At 38.8% G+C, this 24,390-nt stretch overlaps 1 protein-coding gene across 4 annotated transcripts in view; it reads right to left on the bottom strand.

Annotated features, from left to right (window-relative positions):
• The window catches only part of MGAT4D (MGAT4 family member D), a 62,973-nt gene that overhangs the window by 26,719 nt on the left and 11,864 nt on the right, over window positions 1-24,390 (bottom strand). For 3 of the 4 annotated variants that reach the window (XM_061384135.1, XM_061384132.1, XM_061384133.1), the window contains exons 2-5: window positions 14,240-14,398; window positions 10,438-10,575; window positions 3,909-4,042; window positions 1,184-1,230 (exon numbers count right to left, since the gene is read on the bottom strand). In XM_061384135.1, coding sequence (XP_061240119.1) covers window positions 1,184-1,230; window positions 3,909-4,042; window positions 10,438-10,575; window positions 14,240-14,285 — 365 coding nt within the window. In that variant the 5' untranslated portion in view covers window positions 14,286-14,398. The remainder of the gene's footprint in view (window positions 1-1,183; window positions 1,231-3,908; window positions 4,043-10,437; window positions 10,576-14,239; window positions 14,399-24,390) is intronic. The other variant, XM_061384134.1, reaches the window with a different exon arrangement.

Below are 24,390 nucleotides of genomic sequence, written 5' to 3'. Positions count from 1 at the left end.
CCCTTGGCCAATTTTTTTGTATTAAATTGTCTCTATTTCCTCTCTCTGAACCACCAAGAGTTTCCCATTTGGCTGCTGACTGATACATCTTCCTTGAAAGCTTCCCCTCCACCTGTCACTTCATGATATGCCTGAATTGCTTACGTTTCAAAATGGTGAGCTGCTAATTCTATTCATTCCCCAGTCACTGGCTGGAATTCTTTTAACTAGAATAAGTTGGCTTCATCTGCTAGAGCTATTTGGTGAGGGAAAACAAAACAGAGCAAAGCGCTGCTGGCTGAAACAAACATGTCTGTTAGCCAGATTCAGCCTGAAGGCAACCCTAGCTTGTCACGCAAACAGCACACAGCCATAGCACCGATCATAAGGCTTTTCATGATCTCATTATGACCTGCCTCATCTCCATCAATCTTTGCTCCTTAATTCCAAACATCTACTACATTCAGGAGATATCAGTACTTACAGTCCTTCCCCCACATGTATCATGCTCCCTCTCTGGCCCTTCTGCCTTCCCAAGCAATTCTATTTGCCAGGCATTCTCTTCTCCTTCTGTCTGCCCAAAACATGTCTAATTACACTTGGACTCAGTCCAGTTATTAAGTTCTCCAGAAAGTCCTTCTTGGTACCTGAACTTAGAGTTAAATCCTTTCTACCTGGTGTGTTCTCACATTGCCCTTCCCATTCCACTAGCTTCCTTGCTGGGACTTGCTTTTTTTTTTTCCTTACCAGTTGTACGGCCCACTTAAGCATATGGATTTGGAAGGCTGGGTCCATTCCACAGCATCTTGCTTGATAACAAATTTCATATTGGTTCATAGCATGTGCTTGCATCTCCTGGGGTGCACGCAGCAGGAGATTCTAAGCAGAAGCTGTGAAAGTAACCTCATACAGTAAGGAACACAAGAACGCTTTAAAAATAATCCAGCAGGCTTCTCTCAGAGGCCATGGATTTCATGAAGAATAGATACTATAAAAATAATATCATGACAAATATGGACTTTAATGGGTAGATGATGTACAGAATTGGGGGAAATTATAAGCTACATTTCATCACAGCATTGATAGAACTACACGTTTTTTCTGCACAGTTACACTCACTGAATACAATAAGACACTAATAAAAACATGTAATTGGACAGAAAAATGAAAGAAGTTATTTTTAAATTTATCACATAGTACTTACTTTTTTGTAATCATGTCAACCACAGATTTTACATAATTTTCGTTACTCTAAAAATGAGAGAAATATTTTACTGAAATGAAGAAGCATGCCTTATAGTTCTACTAATGCGTGTAAATCTAGTTTATGTGTGGAATGTTACTATGTCTTAATATTTCTAGTGTTTTTACTTTCTATGAAAGAATTAAAATATTCATGCATCTAAAAGATCGGACTAGAATACTGAAGACACTTTATTCTCCCTTTGTCATAATATGAAATATCGCTATACACCAATTACAATTAGAAATTAGTACACAAAAACTTATGTATCTAAAACAGCTTTGTCCTAAAAATGGGATGGCTTATTTCCAAGAACTGCCCTTTTTTGAAAGTGTCTTCATTTTATGAGTATTGTACTACAAGAAGCTTACTTCAAAATCACACCACATTTTTCTAGATGGTATTTGTTGGCTTGATTCCCAAATTTTCTTCCATCAGCAAACTGTATCTACTCTGCTATGTTAGGTGACAGATTCATTTGTAAGTAGCTTTTGATGGCTTATACTTTCAGGTAATTTTTTTAAACATAACCTATGGCATTTATAAAATGTAGCCTCAGGGCCCACAAGCATTCCCAACACAAAATTGTGAGAATATTTGAATACTTATAGTTCTACTACTGTCAAATCTGAGTAGTCTGAAAGGCAACTTTGTATACAGTTATCTGCTTGTTTAAAAATATCAGCCGTGATACAGACCACTCTATTATAGTACTTCGGTTTCTTAAGATAGCCAAAAATATAATCACCAGCTATTTCTTACCCACTGAAACATATGTTAAATGTACTACTAAAGTTATACCTCTTAAGCATTCTATAGTCCATTTTAAAATTTGTCCCCTGATATTTTATTATTGGTCTAAACATTTTAGGCAGATGTGCCAACAGTAAAGAAATAAAGATTGTAATATGTAACACATGGTAATGTGATAAAACATTTTGAAGATTATATAAATGCTTCCAATATTAAAAAATTAAACTTGGACATAATGGTTATTTAATCTTTTATTTCTATGTTCCTATTAATTCTTCTTCTGCTTGTTTTGCGTTTTTCTGCACCACAATGAGAGAGTAGCCCCTATCTCTGAAACTAGAGAAAAGCCCGAGCAGCAATGACTAAGACATGTTTTTCATAGAAAATTCAAACAACAGAGAAAAAAACTTAAAGGACAGCAGAGATCCTTTTAACTCCCAATATCCAGAGATAACCATTATTAATATTTTGAAGATCATCATTCTGAGGTTTGTTCATTGTCTTTTTTTATGTATTCTATCATTTTATGTATTCTATCTATTTTTCCTTTCTTTCCTTGATTCCTCTATCACAGTTTCCATAGATAATATAATGTTAAACGTGATACTTTACAACTTTTTTCAGTCAACAATATGATATGGACATCTTCTATATCACTGAATATGGATATTCATTCTTTCAATGGTTACAAATTATTGCAATGTAGACAAAAGTACTTACCCTCTCACTGATACCTATTTTGGCTGTATCTAATATGCTATCATAAAACAACAGTGCACTGAAAATCTTTGAAATTGCCACTTACTTAACACTTGCTACGTGACATACATCACTGTAAGTACTCCCCATATATTAGCTAATTTAATGGCCAAAACATCCATATACTACAGGCAATATCATCACTGTTTCACAAAGAAAGAAAGTGAAGCATGGAGAAGTTAAGTAACTTGTTCAAGTTCACGAGGCAGGAAGTGGAGGAGCTGGCATCGGAACCTTGGCAATCTAGATCCAGAGTCTGTTCTCAATCACATCGGCACATTTTGCACTATATTATGTACTACAAACATATCGTCACTGTCTACTGTCACATTTTGATTATTTTGAAATTCTTGCTTGATTATCTCTTTAGGATAACTCCCAAGACTTGAGATTTCTGATTCAAAGGATAGACACATTTAAAATCTGATATCTTCTGCCAAATTCTCCTCTGAAACACCTTTTATGGTGTTAATATTTATACCACACTTTACAATTTTACATGGCATCAGAGGCAAGACAGAAAACTTTGGGCTGCTAGACAGATGCAGATTTGAATCTGCTCTATTAAGTGCTGGGAAAACTATTTACTTTCTTTAAGACCCAGGTTTTTCATCTGGATACCTACTTTACAGGGTTATATGCAGGCATATAACATATATATATAACATATATATAACATATAACATATGTATAAATATGTATAAACATATATATAAATAATGTATATAAAAATTGTCCACAATCCTTCAGACATAGAAAGGAGTCCCTCAATTAATAATAGTTACTGTGACTTAATATAAATTATCTCTTGATTCATATACTAACCTTTTCTTGGTCTGGGCAGGTTTTGTTACTATAGCATCCATTTACATGTCCTGTTTTTAAATATAATTTCTGTACCATATAGTATACAGGGTTCCTGATAGCATATTTAACAATATAATCATATTTCTCCATACAGAACTGTTTCATTTCCCTTAAACTGATGGTGGCATCAAACAAGTATTAAATACATTGTTATTCAAAAAAGGCATCTAGGAGATGCTTTTTAAAATTTAAGATAAAATTCAAAATGATGCAGTGATAACCACAGAGGAAATTACCACTGTGATTACCACAGTGTTTAGAGACTACGGGTCAGGAGTGAGGCGACCTGTTTATTTTTCATACATACATCTGCGATAGAGACGATCACCACAGAGTCCTTCTCTTCTGGAAGAGTCATCCTGGAGAGGATAGAGGTCAGTGTTTGCTTCAGGTAACTATAATTTCCTCTGTTGACAGTGGAAATACCCAGTGCAAAGGTAACTGCAGGCACAGGAATATGGTATCATTTCAAAGCACAGAGAAAAACGTAATTTAGCACGAATATGTATGCTCATTACTATGTTTGGGTTAGTTGTGTCGTCATCAAAAAAGTATTTGCAACTCTATTGCAAAAATAATCCAAACTGCTGTTAAGTTTTATCACATATTTTCTTTTTGAGGAAATTCCGATTTGCAGGGGATTGTTAGCAAACGCATTAAATAGACTCTATGATGCTCTCATGTGAAGAGTTTCAATGTACTGAAAAATAAAACTAGCCATTCTCCATTTATTACAGCTGTCATCTAACTGGGTACAAAACATCATACACTGGCTGATTTTCTATTCTTCTTCCCAAGGAGATGCTGGAACCTAAAATAGGAAAAATACTTTGAAATATTTTCACCTGTGAAAAAATTGTATGAAGTAATTTCTAAATGACTGATGGAATCTATCAGGCATGGATCCATGACTTTAAGTGACTTTTATTGCATGTTAATGACTGAAGCACTAGGAGAAGAGACCCCATTTCCAATAGATGTTAAGATACTATCAGCGAAGTCTACCCAAACTCAATCTTTGCTGTACCAGTGCTCAGCTATTTGAGTTGGGTCAAGATATACAGTCAGTCAGTTCAGTCGCTCAGTTATGTCTGACTCTTTGTGACCCCATGGACTGCAGCATGCCAGGCCTCCCTGTCCATCACCAACTTCCGGAGCCTATTCAAACTCATGTCCATCGCGTTGGTGATGCCATCCAATCATCTCATCCTCTGTTGTCCCCTTCTCCTCCCACCTTCAATCTTTCCCAGCATCAGGGTCTTTCCCAATGAGTCAGTTCTTTGCATCAGGTGGCCAAAGCACTGGAGTTTCAGCTTCAGCATCAATCCTTCCAATGAACATTCAGGACTGATTTCCTTTAGGATGGACTTGTTGAATTTCCTTGCAGTACACCACAGTTAAAAAGCATCAATTCATCCGCACTTAGCTTTCTTTATAGTCCAACTCTCACACCCATACATGACTACTGGAAAAACCATAGCTTTGACTAGATGAACCTTTGTTGGCAAGGTAATGTCTCTGCTTTTTAATATGCTGTCTAGGTTGGTCATAGCTTTTCTTCCAAGGAGAAAGTGTCTTCTAATTTCATGGCTGCGGTTACCATCTGTAGTGATTTTGGAGTCCAAAAAAATAAAGTCAGCCACTGTTGCCCCATCTATTTGACATGAAGTGATGGGACCGGATGCCATGATCTTAGTTTTCTGAATGTTGAGTTTTAAGCCAACTTTTCCACTCTCCTCTTTCACTTTCATCAAGAGGCTCTTTAGTTCTTCTTTACTTTCTGCCATAAGCGTGGTGTCAGCTGCATATCTGAGGTTATTGATATTTCTCCCGGCAATCTTGATTCCAGCTTGTGCTTCAGCCAGCCCAGCGTTTCTCATGATGTACTCTGCATATAAGTTAAATAAGCAGGGTGACAATATACAGCTTTGACATACTCCTTTCCCAATTTGGAACCAGTCTGTTGTTCCATGTCCAGTTCTAACTGTTGCTTCTTGACCTGCATACAGATTTCTCAGGAAGCAGGTCAGGTGGTTTGGTATTCCCATCTCTTGAAGAATTTTCCACAGTTTATTGTGATCCACACAGTCAAAGGCTTTGGCATAGTCAATAAAGCAAAAGTAGATGTTTTTCTGTCCTGTCCTGCCTTAATTTCCACACCTTTATAATGGAGATAAGTACTTCGAGAATGGCTCAGTGAGGAACTCAGAAAAATCCTCTCCCTAAAAAGCAATAATCAAGCTGTAAAACAAAGTTGTCAAAACCATCAGAGCCCTGGTATACAAAACACTGAGAGGTGTTTACTTAAGAAAAATTATTGAACTTCAGTGACAGCAGTAAGCATCAGTATTTCCCTGATTACTATTGTGTTTGAGCATATTTTCATATGTTTGTTGACCTTTGGATATTCTTTTGTGAAGTCCCTGTTCAAGATTTGTCCATTTCTCTATTAAGCTGTCTGTATTTTCCTTACTGATTTACTGATGCTCTTCATAGATTCTGAATATGAACCCTTTGTCAGTTATGTGTATTATAAATATCATCTTCCATCACGGGTTTCCTTTTCAATGTTTTACCTCTTAAAATTAAGAAAAGATGCTCTTAACTTTAGCACTGTGCAATTTATCAATCATTTCCTTTATGGCCAGTGCTTTGTGATTCCTGCTGAGAAATGTTTGCTTATCTTCAAGTCCATAAAGATGTTTTCCAGATCATCTTCTAGCTGATTTATTATCTGCCTGTTATATTTAGATCTACAATCCGCCTGGAATTGATTTTTATGAATGGTGTGAAGCAGGAGTCAAGTTTCAAATTTTGGGATCTACTCTCGAAAGGAATTTCTTGAACAGCTTCCCATGTCTTAGGATATGGAATACATTTACAAAAATCTGCAAGACCCTTAGTGACCCAGTCCCAACCTACATCTTCTGTTTCAAATACCCTCTCTCAAAACCAGTCTTCCTTGGTGTCTTTCAGCTTCCCAGACTGATCATTCAGTCCTCGTTCCTCTCCAGGCATCTGCACGCACCATTCCTTGGTGCCCAGAACACTCTTTTTCGGGCACCTGTGCTAGTTCTACTCACTCTTTCTAAATGGATTCTGACCTCGTCTCTCATACAACTTGTCCTTTTTGTTGCTACCCATTTGTCTTCCTACCTAGACTGCACACTGAGTGAGGGTTGACTCTGCTTCTCTTGTTCACTGTTATTATGAATCCAGCATTAACATAATGACTGCCACATAACAATGTCCAAAAATCTGGGATGGATAAACACATGGCCAAACTCCTCTATTATTTGGCCTCTGCCTCATATTTTACTGCCGACAGACACCAGCCCCAGTTGTGCACACAAACCACATCTTTTTTTCCAAGTCCTCTTGCTGTTAGACCTTTCACATTCTTTCTTCTCCTTTTCTGCTATCCACCATCTGTCTTTTCTCTACTTGCATGCATGCATGTGTGCTGAATTGTTTCAGTTGTGTCCAACTCTTTGCGACTCTATGGACTGTAGCCCACCAGGCTCCTCTGTCCATGGGATTCTCCAGGCAAGAATATTAGAGTGGGTTGCCATGCCCTCCTCCAGGGGTTCTTCCTACCCCATGAATCAAACCCATGCAGGAGAACCTGCATCTCCTGCATTGGCAGGCAGGTTCTTTATCACTAGCACCACCTGGGAAGCCCTTTTCCTTACTCATCCCATTGCAATTCTTTTTACTCTTTATGTCTCACTTTAGATGTCACCTCCTCCAGGAAGCCTTCCCTAATTCCCCAAGTACAGATTCAGTTCAGTTCAGTTCCGTCGCTCAATCATGTGGGACTCTTTGCGACCCCATGAATCGCAGCACGCCAGGCCTCCCTGTCCATCACCAACTCCCGGAGTTCACCCAAACTCATGTGCATCGAGTCGGTGATGCCATCCAGCCATCTCATCCTCTGTCATCCCCTTCTCCTCCTGTCCCTAATCCCTCCAAGCATCAGGGTGTTTTCAAATGAGTCAGCTCTTCCCATGAGGTGGCCAAAGTACTGGAGTTTCAGCTTTAGCATCAGTCCTTCCAATGAACACCCAGGACTGGTCTCCTTTAGGATGGACTGGTTGGATCTCCTTTCAGTCCAAGGGACTCTCAAGAGTCTTCTCCAACACCACAGTTCAAAAGCATCAATTCTTCGGTGCTCAGATTTCTTCATAGTCCAACTCTCACATCCATACATGACCACTGGAAAAACCATAGCCTTGACTAGATGGACCTTTGTTGGCAAAGTAATGTCTCTGCTTTTTAATATGCTATCTGGGTTGGTCACAAAGATTGGCCTTCCCTAAATCCCCAAGTAGATTTGGCTCTACCCTTGCATATCCTTGTCAGAGCACTGATTAATTTCTATTGTAATTGTTTCCTCATTTGTCTCTAAGAGGATAAGTTCCGAGTCTGTTCATCACTATCTCACTAGAGCCTAGTAAGTGTTTGGTGCTGGGCAGAAGCTTGTTAAAGCAGGAAACGTGGAAGACTTCACAAAGAAGTTGTCAGTTAAGCTGAAAAGTCATATTGGATAAGAGATATGACAAGTTAGTTGTGTGTTGACAGGAGGTGATATGTTCCTTATAGGCAATTATCAACTGATAATTATCAACTTGTAGGAAATGCCTAGGGTTGCTGCAAAAAAAGGAAGTGGCAGAAAATGAGATTTGAAAGATATAGCCTTTAAAAGACTTTGAAAGATACAGACTACTGTGCACATACCCAGGACTTCCCTTGTGGCTCAGACGGTAAAGCGTCTGCCTACAATGCAGGAGACCTGGGTTCGATCCCTGGGTCAGGAAGATCCTCTGAAGAAGGAAATGGCAACCCAGTCCAGTACTCTTGCCTGGAAAATCCCATGGATGGAGGAGCATGGTAGGCTATAGTCCATGGGGTCGCAAAGAGTTGGACACGACTGAGCGACTTCACTTGGTCTTGGTGCATATACCATATCAGGGAGTTAATGTCATTCTATACACACTGAGCATCTACTGAAGGATTTTAAGGAACAGTTGTGCATGATGAGTTATGCACTTAAGTATGTCCCTCTGAGGAAAGTATTAGGAATGAATTGACTTTGACAATACTAAAGCCAAGAGAAAAATGACAAGTCTATTTCAATAGGCCAGGCAAGAAAAGAAGGCTGAATGAAAAATAGTTACAGAAGGGCTATAGAGAGTAGAAATTATCTGAGATATATCAGAATAGAGAGGATACAAGCCTGATGACAGGTTCCCCAGGAGGCCATGCTACAGACTTCAGTACTCTTGCAAATGTTTTATGTCATCTTTAAGGTAGCTAAAATCTCCCTTTAAATTACTTCTGAGGATGAAGGTTTATATGCAAGCCTCTCCTTCCAAGGAAGGAGGAAATCCACAAAAGGAGTCTCAAAAGAAGGATGAATATATTCAGCAATGGTTGTAAAGAAGGAAACAGTTCGGGGATTAGACAATTATTCAGGATTTAATGCAGCACTGATAACCGGTTTATTTCAACACCCCGAGCTCCCACGCAAGGAATTCCATTGCTCTTCCCAGTTACCAACCTCTCTCTCTCTCCTTCCTTTCACTCTATATCATGGGCTTTAGTTTATCTTTTCTGATGCTTATCAAGGCTGGGCTTCTCCTTGGTATCCAGTATCTTAGAGTTACTGGGTACTGATTTTACCTTCGCTGTGTCTTTCAACTCCTCCTCTTTCTGTAAGATGTAGTTTTGTCTGGTGTGTACTCTCTCATACATTCACGCATGTGTATGTACATATTTATAGGCCACGATTAAAATACTTCTAGGAAGGAATATGATGCAAGTGAAGACCTTTACAAGCGTGATCTCAGACAGTTCCATCATCTCTCTAGGCCTCAGGTAAGAAATAAAGATAATCACAGGCCCTCCTGCATTGGATTGTGAGAATGAAATGAGATAATGAAAGAAAACATCTAACTTGGTATATGGGACACAGAATTCGGGAGATGGAAAACAATGTCACCTGGCTCCTCCATCCCAACACAACAGGTTTCTTAGAGGCGTGTGACACAGACCAATGCTGTTTATTCCCAAGGAACTGCCAAGAGCAGAGGTCAGCTCACTTTTTCTATTGAAGGGCCAGACAGTACAATTTTCAGTTCTTGGGCCATATCATCTCTGCTGACGCTACTTATCTCTGCTGCCGAAGCACAAAAGCAGTCGTAGACAATAAGTGAACAATGAGCATGACTATGGTCCAATAAAGCTTCTTAAAGACAGGCAAATCTGGCCTGCAGGCGCTGGTTTGCTGACCTCTGACCTGGAATGACTCGCTCATTGGAATGAACAAGGTTGGTGGCAATGGCAGGTGTTCTGAGATTTAACCTAATATCCTTGCTTCCAATGCAAATACTTTTTCTCTTCTCCTGTACGTGGTGAAATTGAACTTATTCTTCAAGGCTTAACTCAAGCATTATCTCTTCTGTAAGGCTTTTATTGACTTTGCTCCCCAGAAAGATGAGGAAATAGGAAGACAACCAGATAAGAAATAGATTTATCAAAACCAAAGGAGAAAAGAGTTGCCAAGCATGTAGCAGATGCTTAATGATGTCTGGCTTATATTGACTTATTTTCAAAGCATGTTCATTAAACTTGGATTTAAAGTCAAGTCTCCAAATATTTATTGAACAATTTTTTTCTGAAAGACAATACACTGATTTCCAGTAATACAAATGAATGCCAGATAGGCTTGGGGTCTGTCTGAATATCATATGAGTTGATTACATTTTAAAATTTAAAAGGATGTTTCCAAACATCAAAATGTCTGTATTTGATCTTCCAATGCTAAGTTTTCTTACCGCCTGTTTTCTCTCTGCCCATGATTACATCAGGGTAAATTCTATCTACTTTCCTTAGATGAGGGAAAAAGAACTTTAAGACTTCAAATGCATCAGATACTGTTTCATTTGTATCCGAGGCATTCACTTTCTTCTCAACTGAAAAAGAGAAAAGATAGGGTTTTTGAGTTCACAACTATAGGGATTCTTCTCTTTCCAGTACAATTTTTTAACATAGTAGTTAATAAGTTAATTCACGATTAATTAAGTATTCAATATATAGGATACACACTATTAACTGTGAATTAACAACATTGTAAGGCTATAAAATACAGCTCAAAGATTATTGATTCATGTTTATTTTAAAGTGAAAGTGTTAGTCACTCAGTCATGTCTGACTCTTTGTGACCCCATGGACTGTAGCTCACCAGGCTCCTCTATCCATGGAATTCTCCAGGCAAGAATACTGGAGTGGGTTGCCATCCCCTTCTCCAGGGGATCTTCCCAACCCAGAGATCAAACCCAGTCTCCTGCATTACAGGAGGATTCTTTACCATCTGAGCCACCAGGGAAGCCCATTTATTTTCAAGGTATTTAATGAAAATCTAACACTATGAGTGACACAACCAGAGGCTAACAGAACAGACGGTTCCAAACGAAGGAAGTAGAACTGAAACATGCTCTAACTGGCCTGCTCTACCACTTTAACATCACATCATCAAAGCCTGTATTTTTACAACTTTATTTTCAAGCCTCTCAACATTTAATGACTCCACTCATTCAAATTTGCCCCATCATTCTGAAAAAGAAGAACAAAGTTGAAGGACGTACAGTACCCAATTTAATTCATAATACACACTACAGTAATCAAGGCGGTGGAGTACTACCGAACAAACAGATACACAGACCTATGGAACAACAGAGATACAGACATAGATCCACACAAATATGGCCAACTGATTTTTGAAGAAGATGTACAGGTAATTGCAGAAAGAAAAACCTTTTTGATATATGATTCTAAAACACTTAGACATTCACATGAAAAAGACTGAACCTTGCATTTCTCTAATAATTAGTGATGTTGAGCATCTTTTCATGTGCTTCTTGGACATGTACATCTCCTTTGGAGAGATGTCTATTTGGTCTTCCACTCATGTGTAAAATAGATACCTAGGGGGAGGCTGCGGTATAGCACAGGAAGCTCAGCTCCGTGCTCCGTGATGACCTCAGTGGGTGGGAGGAGGGGAGGGAGAGAGGTCCAAGGGGAAGGGGATACATGTATACATATAGCTGATACATTTCATTATACAACGGAAACGAACACAACTTTGTAAAGCAATTATACTCTAATAATAAAAACTGTGGTGTTTGAATGTGGTGTTGGAGAAGACTCTTAAGAGTCCCTTGGGCTGCAAGGAGATCCAACCAGTCTATCCGAAAAGAAATCAGTCCTGAATATTTATTGGAAGGACTGACGTTGAAGCTGAAACTCCAATACTTTGGCCACCTGATGCGAAGAGCTGACTCATTTGAAAAGACCCTGATGCTGGGAAAGATTGAAGGCAGGAGGAGAAGGGGACAACAGAGGATGAGATGGTTAGATGGCATCACCAACTCAAGGGACATGAATTTGAATAAACTCCAGGAGTTGGTGATGGACAGGGAGGCCTGGTGTGTTGCATTCCGTGGAGTCGCAAAGAGTAGGAAACGACTGAGCGAATGAACTGAACTGACTAAAAACTGAAACTTTACCTATACTTCATGCCATTTATAGAAATAAACTCAAAACTTTCATAGACCTAAATGTAAAATCTAAAATGATAAATTAAAAAAAAAAGAAAATCTTTATGACCCTGAGTTAGATAAAGAGTTCTTAGATACAACATCAAAGGCATAATACATAAAAAGGAAAACTCAACTTTATCAAAATTAAAAATGTTTGCTTTCTGAAGGACACCACAAAGAAAATAAGACAAATCACAGCCTGGGAGAAAATATTTCCAAATCACACATCCATGAGATATGTATCCAGGATATCTACAACTCTCAGAACTCAACAGTTCAGTTCAGTCGCTCAGTTGTGTCCTATTCTTTGTGACCCCAGGGACTGCAGCACGCCAGGCTTCCCTGTCCATCACCAACTCCCAGAGCTTGCTCAAACTCATGTTCATCAAGTGGGTGATGCCATCCAACCACCTCATCCTCTGTCATCCCCTTCTCCTCCCGACTTCAATCTCTCCCAGCATCAGGGTCTTTTCCGAGTCAGTTCTTTGCATCAGGTGGCCAAAGTTTCGGAGCTTCAGCTTCAACATCAGTCCTTACAATGAATATTCAGGACTGATTTCCTCTAGGATTGACTGTTTTGATCTTCTTGCTGTCCAAGGGACTCTCAAGAGTCTTCTCCAACACCACACAGTTCAAAATATCAACTTTCTTGATGCTTTCTTTATAGTCCAACTCTCACATCCATACATAACTACTGGAAAAACCATAGCTTTGACTATATGGACCTTTATTGGCAAAGTAACGTTTCTGCTTTTTAATATGCTTTTTAATATTCAAAACTCAACAACAAGAAAAAACTACTCAATTAGAAATGTGTAAAAATCTGAATAGGAATCTCATCAAAGAAGATATATGGAGGGCCAAGGAGCACATAAAAAAGTTCAACATCATTAGTCACCAGAGAAATACACCTTAAAACTATGAGAGGCCATGACACCAGAAAGGCTGTAATTAACTGGAGTGACTGTGACTCTCATACATTGATCCAAAATGACACAACCACTCTGATAAACATCTTGGCAGTTTCTTATAATGTTAAACATCCACCTATCATATGCCCATCAATCCTAGATATTTATCTTAAAGAAAGGAAAATTATCTTCATACAAAAAAATCTGTACACGAATGCTTATGACAACAGGTAGTTGCAATCACCAAAAAACAAAGAAACCTGAAAAACAATCCAAATGTCTCTTAAGTGGTGAAACAAACTCTCCACTGCACATCCATACAGTGGAATATTACTAAGTAACTAAAAGGCAACAAACAATCAGTCGCATAACAACTTGGATGAATCTATGCTAAGTCAAAGAGTCCATAAAGGTTATACACTGTGTGATTCCATTTGTATGGCATTCTGGAAAATGGAAAACTATGAAGAATTGATCAGCGGCTGCCAGGGGCTGAGTTCAGGGGAGGTACTGGATTACAGAAGGGGAAGCAGGAGGCAGAACTTTTCATCCTGAAGAAATGGAGAGCCAAGGAAAGTTGATTTGCAGGACAGTGTAGCCTTCACTTTGGCTAACGTGAGCATAAACAGGTGGGGACAAGAATGGAGAGAGAAAAGGGGAAAAAAGATGTTAGCAGTCATTCAGATGAAGCATGAAAGGAGCCTGATTCGGGTAGTAGAGATGGTGACAGAAAAATGTGGATAGATTTGTGAGATATACAGGATTATGAATCAATAGGACTGCTCACTCTCACTGACAGTCATGGAAGAAGTATGCTAGAGGAAGAGGAAGGATTCAGAGAGGATGTGCAGGTTTCTGGCTGCTTCTGTCAGATGGATCACGGATGGCGGCACCGTTCACAGAGACAGAACCTAGAAGAGGACCATTTTCGAGGTACAGGTGAGAGGAAATTTATCAGTGATGTCTCTTACCGTACTTTTGCATATTTCATAGTAAAAGAATGAGTACTGATTTAGTTATATCTACTGGAAACAAATGCCCTAAAATCAGAAAGCATAAAATCTAAATTTCCAAACACAAAACATTACACAACAAACCACCATACACAAAACAAAAACAATGCAAACCTGCGTTTTGTGCATCACGTTCTTTCTCTGAAATGTCAAGTTTCATTTCCTTGAAGGCATTAAGCAACTCTTGGCGATTTCTTTCTGTTTTGTTTTTTAAGCGTAGTATACTTTCCTTAAACTCCGAAATATGGTTTCTACAATTAGTTAATTGATTACCTACAAAGAAAACATGTAGATATTTATACATGTAGCAATATCATATAATTTTCTATAATATATGGGCTTCCTAGGAGGTGCCAGTGGTAAAGAACCCACCTGCCAACGCAGGAGACATAAGAGACACAGTTTCGATCCTAGGCGATATCATACAATTTTCTATAACAAAATGTAAAGTATATACTTCAATACAGTTATATATAACACTACATTTATATGTATGTGTGTATGTATATAGTCCCTGGAGAAACAAATGGCAACCCACCCCAGTGTTCTTGTCTGGAGAACTCATGGACAGAGGAGCCTGGCAGGCTTCATGGAATCACAAAAGAGCCAAACACGACTTAACTACTGAACAGTAACAACATATATAGTGCTGTGCTGTGCTTAGTCGCTCAATCGTGTCTGACTCTTGTGACCCCATGAACTGTAGCCCGCCAGGCTCCTCTGTCCATGGGGTTCTCCAGACAAGAATACTAGAGTGGCTTGCCATGCCCTCCTGCAGGGGATCTTCCCAATCCAGGGATCAAACCCAGGTCTCCTGCAATGCAGGCGGATTCTTTACCAGCTGAGTTACCAGAGAAGCTCATATAGTGCTATATACATATATGTACATGTATACATAAAAAAGAATGAAGTGTTAAAAATGGTAATATCTAGAAGGGGAGATTATCAATAGTTTTTGCTTTATTATTTTGTGCTTTTCTGTATTTTCCAAATTTTCCATTTTGTGCATGTATTAGATTTGAACTTAGAGGGAAAAGCAAGTAAAGGCAAAAAATTCACTTCTAGGAATTTTTCTGAAGAAAATGACCAGAAATATGTACACAGATTTGGCTCTAAGGATATTCAACATAAGCAGCATTATTTATCACCGTGAGAAAACTGAAAACAACCATAATGCCCAGGGATGGAAGTATCCTAAATAAATTACAGAATACCTTTTAAGAGTTCTGGTGGCTCTCATGGCCCAATATTTGTGTGACGCTGGGCAAGCTACTTAATTTCTGTTAGCCTTTGTTCCTTCAGGTGCAAACGATTATTTCCGTTTAGCAAGGAAAGTACATTAATATAGTAAAAAAAGTGTACAAGTTTATATTTTGTTAATATACAACCTTTGGTTTGTTGAATCACTTTTTATTTCTTATTTTCACAAAATTTTTTGTTCCTAAAATCATTTTCATTATGTCTATAATCACACAAAAAAATTAAGAAATAAAAAATTAAACACCTTTTATTTGTCAAGTACTCCTTGTCCATGGAAATATAAAATAGAGATGGTCAGTTCTGGCTTTCAGGAAGTTTATAGGCTGATTGATAGAACTAAATTAGTGACTGAAATTTCTGATATTATAGACTCTCTTCTCCTTAGGTTTTAACTAACTAAGCACACACGTTGATAATATCAGTTCCAAACAGGGACTGTGAGCTTTATTCGCGGCTCTGACAATGGGATACTGCACAATGTGCTGGGATGTCCTATTTGCCCACCCAAGTTACCCCTGCTCTCGCCTCACTCCTGAAACAGGAGGTGGACAACAGTCAGGCCACATCCACAGAGCGGATGACTTGCCACGTGTGCCTACTACTCAGGAGCAAAGAGTAGACAGGAAGCCCATTCCTTCTTTCAGACAGTTACTATAAGAGGACAAGCCAGAGATGGCCCAAGTTGGCTTTTTAAGGAAGCAATTCTGCCACGTTGTTAATCTGGCCCACTGATGCTAGGTCTGAACAATCTCACTATTCAGGAGAACCCTCAGTATTCTGAGAAATGTAATGAGCTGCTGGGTGAAGTTCCAAGGGTTCCCTTTCAAATGCCCTCTCTAGGAGGGTGAAATGAAAGATACCCCCTTAAGGAAATATGGGCGGAGAACAAGTCCAACCCCTGGCATGCAATGCCAATAGTATGCACAGAGAGCAGTGAGACGGTTAGGGATGGGAGGGGAGAGCAGGCTGGGGAAGGATTCTGAAGGATGAGATCGCTCACTGACTCTTGAAGGAGCTCGAGTTATTAGACAGTCAAGGAAACAGGGAAAGGTACTCTGTTGGAAAGCAGTGTGAAAAAGGCAACGAGGCATTCAAAAATACAGTCTCTACAAACCCAGAAGCTGTTCATTATTTCAGGACAACACAGGGAAAATTCATAGTGAAGGTAAAAAAGGATCTCATTATACTGGTCTTTTTGACAAGCTATGATAAGGAGCTTGAACTTTTTCATATGAACCAGTGTTTCTCAAACCTTTCTTCTATAAAACCTCCAGAGGACTTCCCTGGTGGTCCAGTGGTTAAGACTCCAAACTTCTAATACAAGGGGCATGGGTTTGATCCCCAGTAGAGAACTAAGATCCCACATGCCATGCAACTTAGCCAAAAAATATATATTAAAAAAAAATAAAACACCTCTAATGGCAGTGAATTTGAAGAAAAGGGACACAGGGGGAGGTATAACTTGAAATGCCCACAACATTCATGGAATTTCTGTAACATTTCTTTAAAATGTGGGCAAATTTTGTAGCCCATTCCACAGCACATATTTGTTTTAATATAAAGATAATGGAATCACTCGTTTTTCTTTGGGTAACTTTATACATCTTAGAACACCACTACAGACTATCATGGGAACAACTATCTCAATTGTGAAGCATCACTGAAGACTATTAGGTAATCACTACCTAATAGTTTTAGAAAGATCATTCTGATGACCCCATTGAAGATTGTTTCAGGAAAGCAAAACTAATGCCAGAGAAACTATCAGTTAGGAACCTATAGTGATATTAGTTTCAAGTGAGAGATGATAAAGAATAAACCAGGGCACAAAAGGAGAAGGCGATGGCAACCCACTCCAGTACTCTTGCCTGGAAAATCCCATGGACAGAGGAGCCTGGTAGGCTGCAGTCCATGGGGTCGCTAAGAGTCGGGCACGACTGAGCGACTTCACTTTCACTTTTCACTTTCATGCATTGGAGAAGGAAATGGCAACCCACTCCAGTGTTCTTGCCTGGAGAATCCCAGGGACGGGGGAGCTTGGTGGGCTGCCGTCTATGGGGTCGCACAGAGTCGGACACGACTGAAGTGACTTAGCAGCAGCAGCAGCAAAGCACAAAGGATTAGGAAGTAGGAGATGGATATGATAAATATCTGAGAACTTTTATTGCAAAGACTTAACTGATAGAGGGGCTTCCCTGATAGCTCAGTTGGTAAAGAATCCGCCTGCAATACAGGAGACCCTGGTTCAATTTCTGGATCAGGAAGATCCATTGGAAAAGGGAAAGGCTATCCATTCCAGTATTCTTGGGCTTCCCTTGTGGCTCAGCTGGTAAAGAATCTGCCCGCAATTTGGAAGACCTGGGTTTGATCCCTGAGTTGGGAAGATCCCCTGGAGAAGGGAAAGGCTACTCACTCCAGTATTCTGGCCTAGAGAATTCCATGGACTGTACAGTCCATGGGGTTGCAATGAGTGGGACATGACTGAGCGCCTTTCACTTTCACTTTCACTTTCAACTGATAGAGAAGAGAATGCTGCTGTTGCTAAGTCGCTTAAGTCGTGTCCGACTCTGTGCGACCCCATAGATGGCAGCCCACCAGGCTCCCCCATCCCTGGGATTCTCCAGGCAAGAACACTGGAGTGGGTTGCCATTTCCTTCTCCAGTGCATGAAAGTGAAAAGTCAAAGTGAAGTTGCTCAGTCGTGTCCGACTCCTAGCGACCCCATGGACTGCAGCCTACCAGGCTCCTCCATCCATGGGATTTTCCAGGCAAGAGTACTGGAGTGGGGGGCCATTGCCTGCTCCGAGAGAAGAGAACAGAATCCCTCTCAGGATTCCAACCTGACCCTAGATTTCTAACCTGGTATTCAATCTGCATTGGGAAATGGGAAAAGTAGTGGGGCAGAAGTAGTCGTGATGCTCCTGAGGCATCCAAATGTGTGGCAAACACACGGCACAGAGAGCATGAGGGCACCAAGTGGTCTCCAGTCTTGGCCACTTTGCTGAAATATGGAAACATCTTCGCAGAGAAGCAATACATAGGTTTGCATTTTAGAAAAAGGCACAGAAAAGGGAAAAATCCATTGTAATTTCACTGCTTAAAGAGAACCACCCTACGTGTTTAGCTTTACATAGCTCTAGACTTGTGCTTACTTTTTTCCCTTTGCTTCAGTATAAAATGTCAAAAACAATCACACAGGGGAAAATGCAGTAAGTTAAAGTGGCTCATTTTACACTGAAAAAGGCTTATGTGTTCATCATAATCTATGATACAAACAAATTCTTTATGTTACATAGTCAAATATCAAAATACATAAGAAAACTATTAGAAACACAAGAATATGGGAAAATTTTATATTTTAATTAGCAAGGAAAGCATAGAAATTGGCTGTCAGTTGAGGTGGAATAAAAGAGAATTCACCCCATGGAAGACAATAAATTCCAGAGGAATTTTTTTTTAAATTAAGGTAAAATACAAAGGTATAAAAGTAATGGTGATATATCTGGACAGAAACATTTAATATTTTTTCACTTGTCTGCCTTTTATAAACAAGAATATACATATATGTAGCCTGTGGCAAAGGTTGGGTAATGCCATTTGCCTGCTCCAAACCCGTCAGAGATTTCTCATCACACTCAGACAAAGAGCCAAATCTTCACCAGGTCGGAGCCCTACATGTCAGGCCTTGGCTCCCTCTCTGGCCTCATCCCCGTCCCTCCCACCTGATTCTGGGGAGCAGCTGCAGACACACTGGCCTCCATGCTGTTCCTCATGCAAACCACTCTCCCCACCTTACACTTGGACTCCTGCAAATTTTCTCAGCTCATCTGCAGATACTGAGTGGCCAGAGCTCCCTAATTTCATTCAGTTTTCTGCTAAAATGCTGCCTCCTCTGAGCAGCTTACCCTAACATCCTTCATGAAATAGCACATCCCTTTCTCCCCTTGTCCTTTTTTTTTCCTCCTCAAATCACTTATCATTGACTTCCTACTCCTGTTTATTATTCCTATTAACTGTTATTATTCACTGTTTTTATGTCTCTCTCTAGAGCTCCATAGAATGAAAGCTTGAGAAGTGCAAGAACTTTGGATTTTTTAAGTATTAAATTCTCTATGCCTGAAACAGTGACTGCCACATAGCACTTCCACAAATACATGCTGAATGAATGAATGAACAAATTAATGTATAAATGGACTGGCCAGCATAGGAACTAATTTGAGTGACTCTAAAAGTGAATTATGCTTTGATCAAAAGAACTGCCACTATCCAGATAAATCTTGAATATTCACACAGTGGATACTATTTGAGGATGCTTAAACTGTTTACAATGGATGTGGGTTTAACCAAGATAATCCTGTCACTGGGATTCCCAGGGTAATATACTCTTTGCAAAATGGATACTGTGTTTGGAGTCATGGATGATGCAACATATCTATACTTCCACAATGTAAGTCAGTCCTTGAGGGATTAATTTGGTAAATGAAAGAGTTTTCTCCAGAGGAAAGAGCAGTTTTAGAAACAACCATACAGAAATATTAAAGGATATAATATCTACTCTTGGATCTGCTCCTTGTATATTCTTACCTGATAATTCAATTCATCAATGTTCTATTTAAAACATTTATGTTACTGCATATTCAGTTACATATTTAGAGGAAGAGCCATTACAAAATTACTTTGCAAAAGTTTGAATAATTTGATGTTTTGAGTTAACTGAGGTGAAATTGTGAAAACAAATATCACTCCCTGCGTACACTAGGCAAAAGTGACTTCACCCATAAGAAGAGTCCAGGTAAAATCCTTAGTACCACTGACTTTGCTCCTCACAGCAGAGGTACAGCAGAGGTCCAAGGCACTGCTCCCCAGGAACAGTAAGATGCAAGTCACATTTGTAATTTAAAACTTTCTAGTAGCCACATTGAAAAAAATTAAAAAGAAAAAAGTTTTATAAATAGCATAGAAAATTTAATCCAATATATCTAAAATATTTCTCAACATGTAATCAACACAAAAGTATTGACAATTAATGGAATAGTTTGCATTCTTTTGTGCTCAGTATTCTAAATCCTGTGCATATTTTATACTTTTACAATACACCTTAAAGAAAGTGAAAGAAAGTGAAGTCGCTCAGTTGTGTCCCCATGGACACCAGGCTCCTCCATCCATGGGATTTTCTAGGCAAGAGTACTAGAGTGGGTTGCCATTTCCTTCTCCAGGGAACTTCCAGACCCAGGGATCAAACCCAGGTCTCCCACATTGTAGACAGACACTTTACTGTCTGAGCCACCAGGGAAGCCATTCAGATGCTAAATTTTGATAGTTACAGTAAATGCAGTCTTAACAACAAAATTTGCTTAATTGAGAAAGAATTTGCACTGTTTCTGTTACTAAATTTAAATTGTTGTTGTTCAGTCACTAAGTCGTGTCTGACTCTTTGCCACCCCATGAACTGCAGCATGCCAGGCTCCTCTGCCCTCCACTGTCTCCTGAAATTTTTGCTCAAACTCATGTCTCTTGAGTCAGTGATGCTATCTAACCTTCTCATCTTCTGCCACTCCCTTCTCTTTTCACCTTCAATCTTTCCCAACATCAGAGGCTCTTCACATTAGGTGGCCAAAGTGTTGGAGCTTCAGCTTCAGCATCAGTCCTTCCAATGGATATTCAGCGTTGATTTCCTATAGGATTGACTGGTTTGATCTCGTTGCAGTCCAAGGGACTCTCAAGAGTATTCTTCAGCACAATTCAAAAGCATCAATTCTTTGGTGCTATACAGTCCAAGGAATTCTCCAGGCCAAAATACTGGAGTGGGTAGCCTTTCCATTCTCCAGGGGATTTTCTCAACCCAGGGATCAAACTGGGGTCTCCTGCATTGCAGGCAGATTCTTTATCAGCTGAGCTACCAGGGAGCCCTATCTTAATATAGGAAGTCTGATACGATATAGCCACAATCTGACTTTGCCATCTTATTTCACTCACCAAACATTTCCAGTAATGAGAAGCAAGCTGATATAGTCATACTTTCTTCCATTTAATATTTACCATGTACCATTCACTGTGCTATGTGATAGGTAAATAAACACAAATAAAGCCAGGTTCCTGCCCTAAATAACTGACAATCAGGGTGCTCTGGTTGGGGAAAAAAGCATATATTTAAACAACTAATTATAAATTAATTGTTAAAATGGAATTATCATTGAGTGCTACAGGGAAAGGAAGGCAAGAATGATTCTTTTTTTTTTTTTTTAATGACTAATTCTTAAGGAGGACTGAAGAGTCGGGGAGGGAAGTGGAAAAAGTTTCAGAGAAGAGGGAATATTAGAAAATTTGAAGAATGTGTTTAATTTTGCATATAGCAAAGAGAGGGAAGGGTATTCTAGACTAAGAAAACAACAACATAAATACATAAGTATAAAATAGTGTGAATAGTGAGGGAAAGGCAAGTGATTCAGTCAGTAAGGAAAAGAAGGAGACACAGCATTAAGTTTAAGTATTGGTCCATTTTAAACTTATTATTCACTTATTTGTATACCCATTGTGGTTTCAAAGAAAGAATATTTGAGGTAGTTAAAATGGTAAATACATTTCAGATTACACCCCTCCATGTATGCTTTGCAATAATCAAATTATACTATGTACCATGCTCTTTAAACTCCCTATGAGTGGTTCCTCTATGCCCTAGTTTTATGGGGAAATATTTTAACATTACAAAGAGTATTGATGACCTAAAACAAATAGATCGCTGGTTATTTCTCCAGAAAAAAAAAAAAAAGTGAGTTTATTCGGTATCAGCAGAGAATTGCAATTCAGAGTCCACAACCATGGTGAGCCATATGCTAAGTCCCTGCACAGCAAAGGAAGAAGTACTCTTTAATAGAGAGGAAAAGGAAGTAGGGAGGGCCACGGTAAACAAAGAGTCTGTGGCTTTTCACTGGCTGAGTCCTTGATGTTAAAGAAGAGGAGTCTTGGGGACTTCCCTGGTGGCTCAATGGTGAAGAATCCACCTACCAGTGCAGGAGACATGGGTTCAGGCCCAAGTAAGGCAAATAAGCAATTCCAGATTCTCTTTCATAAAAGTGTTTATTGGGTGATGCAGCCTCCGCAGGGGCCCCTGGCCATCTGCTAGCTACCTCCCATGCCTGTCATCCCTGACAATACTGGATCTGCTGCTGCTGCCTGAACCCCTACACTCCAGTGAGGGATAGTAGTTTGGCAGAGGAACCACGAAAAGCAAAGTGACTACCACCTTCGTGCACCCTCTGGCACAAATGCCTCCCACCGGCAAGATGGAATGAGAACACAGCTGGCCAGAGCATCTAACAGACTACTGGTTTTGGTCATGACAAAGAATGTAGAAGGGCCTATGAAGACTGTCAGCAGATTTGAGTTTTAGAAAGCTCAGGAACAAAGCAAACTAAACAGCATAGTATAGGGGACATGTATAAATTGATGAAAACTATATTCTAAAAAGCAAAGAAAAAATAAGCACATAATTCAGGAGAGCAGTTAACATCAATGAGATGAAAGCCCCTATACCTATTATATGCAGACATTTTTCAAGATTTTGAGGATATAGCAGTGAAGCAAAAAGGCAAAAACAGGGAAAAAATTCCTCTCCTCATGGAACGTACATATTTATTGAACAAACCAATGAATTAGTAATGCTAGGAGTTTTCAAAAAGAAACTAAAAGGTTATCTACACATAAAAATTAATTTTAAGAAGGGAAGAATAAAGCTCTAGGTAGTCACTATTTTTCTAATAAGTATTCCCAAAGTTTCATTGATAAGAATTATAACCATAAATCATGGTTTAAAGACAGAGGGACCATTTTTGGTGTTCTATAAAAACCACTACTTCAAATACTAAGTGAAGTCTGTGTTTTCTTCTGTTGATGTAAGAACATCTTATTATAGTGCTACAATTGACTTCCTAATTATTTTAGAGCTAGGTTCCATAGAGACACATACTTAGAAAATGAAAAACCTGTTTCATCTGCTCTTAAGAGTAGCGCATTCTCAAGAACAATATCTCATTTTCTGAACTTGAACATACAAATGATGGGAATATTTATTAATAGACGTTTTGAGGAATCAAACTTCATTTTCCTGGACAAAACTGGAAAAAAAAAACATCCAAATGATTGTATGTATGTCAAAGTCTACCATTTCATTATAAGAATACTAACTGTATTAAAATGCTTTCTGAGGTTACTAATTTAAATTATCTTCCAAAATTACTACAAAACAAAGTTTCTATTTTGCTTTCTAATTACCAGTAACTATTTTTTTGTTATGAAAGTGCTCATTGTTAACTGTTCTAAAATAAATAAAAACACATTTGGATAATGTGTTTTACAGGCAATGAAGAAGGAAAAAATGTATAAAATGACTGAAGATCAGTATAAATCCAATTAATATACATTTCTGATTTTTCAAACAAATGGGGTAAAATGTTGATATTGCATGTACATGACAAAATTTACCGTTAGGAAACAAACAAAATTTTAACTTTAGTGAGATTACATCAACATTAATTATAGGACTAAAGCCACTTCCAAACTTGAACCAGCATCTTACTACCAAGATTACTTAGTGTGCACCCTGAGTCATACATAAATGTGTTTAATAAGAAGAATTAAAATTTAACCAAAAACAACCTTGGAAGGTGGAGTTAATATATAAGAATAATCTTGGAAGGCTGAGTTAATATATTTGCAGTTTTCCTGAGTCTTAAATTCAAAATTCAACTATATATATATATATATATATATATATATATATATATATTTATATGCTCACTATGGATTAAAGTTGAAAGAAAAAATACTGGAAACCTAGTTAACTTTTAATTTCAGACAAATTATAATATTTTCTGTATAAATATATCCCATGCAGTTTTTGTACTTCAAATTAATGCATTCATTGTTCATCTGAGATTCAACTTTAACAGGACAACCTCCATTTTCACTTGCTAAATCGGCAACCCTACAGACAACCGTAAACTAAAA

Source organism: Bos javanicus, chromosome 17 (genome assembly GCF_032452875.1).
Source record: "Bos javanicus breed banteng chromosome 17, ARS-OSU_banteng_1.0, whole genome shotgun sequence".
Lineage (NCBI taxonomy): Eukaryota > Metazoa > Chordata > Mammalia > Artiodactyla > Bovidae > Bos > Bos javanicus.
Note: the sequence above shows the minus strand (reverse complement) of the source record. Positions and strands in the feature narration are given on the sequence as shown.